At 51.6% G+C, this 2,727-nt stretch overlaps 1 protein-coding gene across 1 annotated transcript; it reads left to right on the top strand.

The window, feature by feature from the left end:
• Nucleotides 1-1,830: 1,830 nt before the first annotated feature.
• On the top strand, nt 1,831-2,725 carry NGA_0073500 (uncharacterized protein; the record flags this gene model as incomplete). Its single annotated transcript, XM_005855147.1, has 3 exons — nt 1,831-1,930; nt 2,119-2,269; nt 2,378-2,725. A coding segment is annotated over exon 3 (162 nt), but the record flags the coding sequence as incomplete, so codon positions are not given.
• Between the last annotated feature and the right edge of the window lie 2 nt (nt 2,726-2,727).

Genomic DNA, 2,727 nt, shown 5'->3' with positions numbered 1-2,727 from the left:
CACAAAGACAATGCCTTCGGTCTTGCATAATGGGGGCATTGCTCTTTGTAAGCCTTCCTCCGATTATCAACCCCCCAGCCCGTTTCTCTCCCTCACACTCACCGTGAATCTAAATTTGTTGTTTCTTCTTTCTCTTGATTGACATCGCCGATGCTCTTTCGTACGGGTAGCGTGAGCAGTTTGGGGTCGATGATCCCTTCCATCTCCTCCTTTTTCTTCAAGCGATCCTCGACGGAAACCGGCTTGAAGGCCGTGAGCACGGAGGGATCAGCCAAGGCGAGGTTGGAGGGGATAGAGAGTGTGGAGGAGGAGGGAGGCGGTGGAGGAGGTGGAGGAGGGGGAGGACTTGTGTGCTCAGCGGAGGTGTGAAGGGAGGAAGAGGAACGGGCGCCGATACTTGGAAGCAGGGACGATAAAAATCTTATTCTAGCCACACGCTGCAACAAAGTAGGGGGAAGACGCAGACTAGAACCATTTCTAGGTAATCTTATGGCTGATTTCGCCGTCGAGTTGCAATGTCTTGTGCAAGAAAGAGACGAGGCCAGAGACCGGGATATGGCCTCTGTCATTGTACGACTCCTCGAAGAGCAGCGCCCAACCCTAAAAATGGCGTGGCGCAGCATATCTGTGGCCATACGTGCATGTTTATGTGTCAAAGACAAAGGCTGACCAGGGGCATGTCTACATGCAAGCAAGAAGGGGTGGCCAAGAGTCGGGCCCACCAGGTTTTGAGCCTCAGTCCCTCCTTCTCTCGAGGAGGTTCCTTGTGATGTTTCTCGTCCGCCCTTCATTGAGCAGGGCAACGGCTGCTTCCACTCGAAAATGCCATCCAACAAGAAGGACAGGTACGAGACACGTCCGGCCATGGACGTAGACTTCATTCGGGTTGTGCCCATGTATGCTCAGGATTTTTGAGAAGTGCCACAGCTTTGTGGCCAAGGCGAAGCAAGAGCTCTCGCAAGGAGATGGTCCCCGTGGTGTTTATCGTACTCGTCAAATCCGCCGAGGCCTGAGAGATGACAGGCAAAAAGGCCGTCTGGTATTGCGCATCTGAATTGTGGACTTGAGGATATCTAAAAAAATGATGATGATGCCGGGATAATTTATGAGAAAGCGTTGTTTTCGGGGCAAATCTGCATTCGTACACAAAGGTTGATATGGCGGCGACAGATATAAAATTTCCAACACCCATCAAATATTCGGTAGCTGCATGTGACATGCGCGTTTCTAAAACAACTTTGCAAGTCTACATGGACAACATAGTTTCTTTTCCAACACAGCATTCAGTAATCTCCCCACACCAGTTTAATAGCTATCTTGAGATATGTTCTCAATCGGTTTGCATGCTTGTTTTTCAAAGATTTCAATACTGGAGTTAGCCTTTCGGCCGCCGGCGAAATGTGGCCGGTATTTGACCGCAGCTCCCCTGACTTTACCCCAAATAGAGCAGAGAAAAGCCATAAACAGCGAGAAACTTACCCCCGAAATCTCGTCGGCATTGGTAGTGCTTGCAATTGTGTATCTAAGAAGGGCAATGAGGACATTGCGGTCCAAGAATAAACCGTTACGTTTGTACTCAAATTGATATCTCCGACAGAAGGCAACCATGCGGTCGAATTTGACATCTTGAAGCCGCCGGCTGTCTCACTGATTCGGATTCTTCGTGTCATAGTTATGACCTGACAACTATTACGTGCTGAGCGATTTTCTACGCGCGATTCGCATGGCGCACTGCTGAAAGCTTTCATGCAACGTGCAACACCCTTGGTGTTTCCTGCGTTCTTCATTGAAAGGCATGCGTTACTCACGTTTTTTCACCCCTTACATTGGCAGGTTTTTTGGCCATACGTCAAAGCGGAAATCATCGCTGTGGATTTATCTCGCTTCGGGGACGCGGACAGCTCACTTGACCCTTGAAGAGCGTCAAAAGGTCGTGCATACCTCCTCTTAATGTGGTAGCTTGCGAAATACCGGTGCCAAATCACAAAGATTTGCATTTTTTGTACGCACTAGAATCCTCCAACATCCCCCCAGTCCTTCTGTCTCCCGCGTTCTCCTCTTCCGTTCTCTGCCCACCTTTTGACGGGATTTTTATGTCTTCCCCTCCATCCTCTCAAGGTAACCCCAGCATCCCTTCCGGTGCCACCCCATCTCCCAATCACCCTTGCCACGTCTTTACCTGTGAATAGAGGCCGGGAGACCATCCGCCTTTCATCGACCCGACAATTTTAAACGTGTGTCCCAATCTGCATGCTGAAAATCCTCCTCGGTGCGTTCTGTCAAGTACTTAACGGGCGGTCGGTGGCGCAGGCGGGATTCACAGAATCTCGGAACATTTTAATCGAACCTCGGCTCTTTTTCCCTCGCGACCTGGAAGGACAGTGGGGTAAAAACTCGAATTCAAGCCCCAGGGGCAGGAGGAAAAGGACGTGGGCGACCGACTGAGGCCGGCAGGGGAGGGGGCAGAGCAGGCAGACCAACGGCCGAGCCTGAGGGAGGCAGCGAGGCGGCGAAGGAAGGAAAAAATCGAGAGGAGGACGCGACAGGAGGAGATGGTGTGTGGATGAGTCCACCTGCGAGCGACCAGGCCAGAAACATCGCAGGCGCCTGCGTGGGCCCCCGTTTCCATCAGGAGGAGGCGAGCATCAGAGGGAAGACAATCCTAGGACGGGATATGGAACCGAGCCGGAGTACGAAGGAACCTAGAAGGGGTGATATCGAGGCAGT

The sequence above is a fragment of the Nannochloropsis gaditana genome, assembly GCF_000240725.1.
Source record: "Nannochloropsis gaditana CCMP526 unplaced genomic scaffold scaffold277, whole genome shotgun sequence".
Lineage (NCBI taxonomy): Eukaryota > Eustigmatophyceae > Eustigmatales > Monodopsidaceae > Microchloropsis > Microchloropsis gaditana.
Note: the sequence above shows the minus strand (reverse complement) of the source record. Positions and strands in the feature narration are given on the sequence as shown.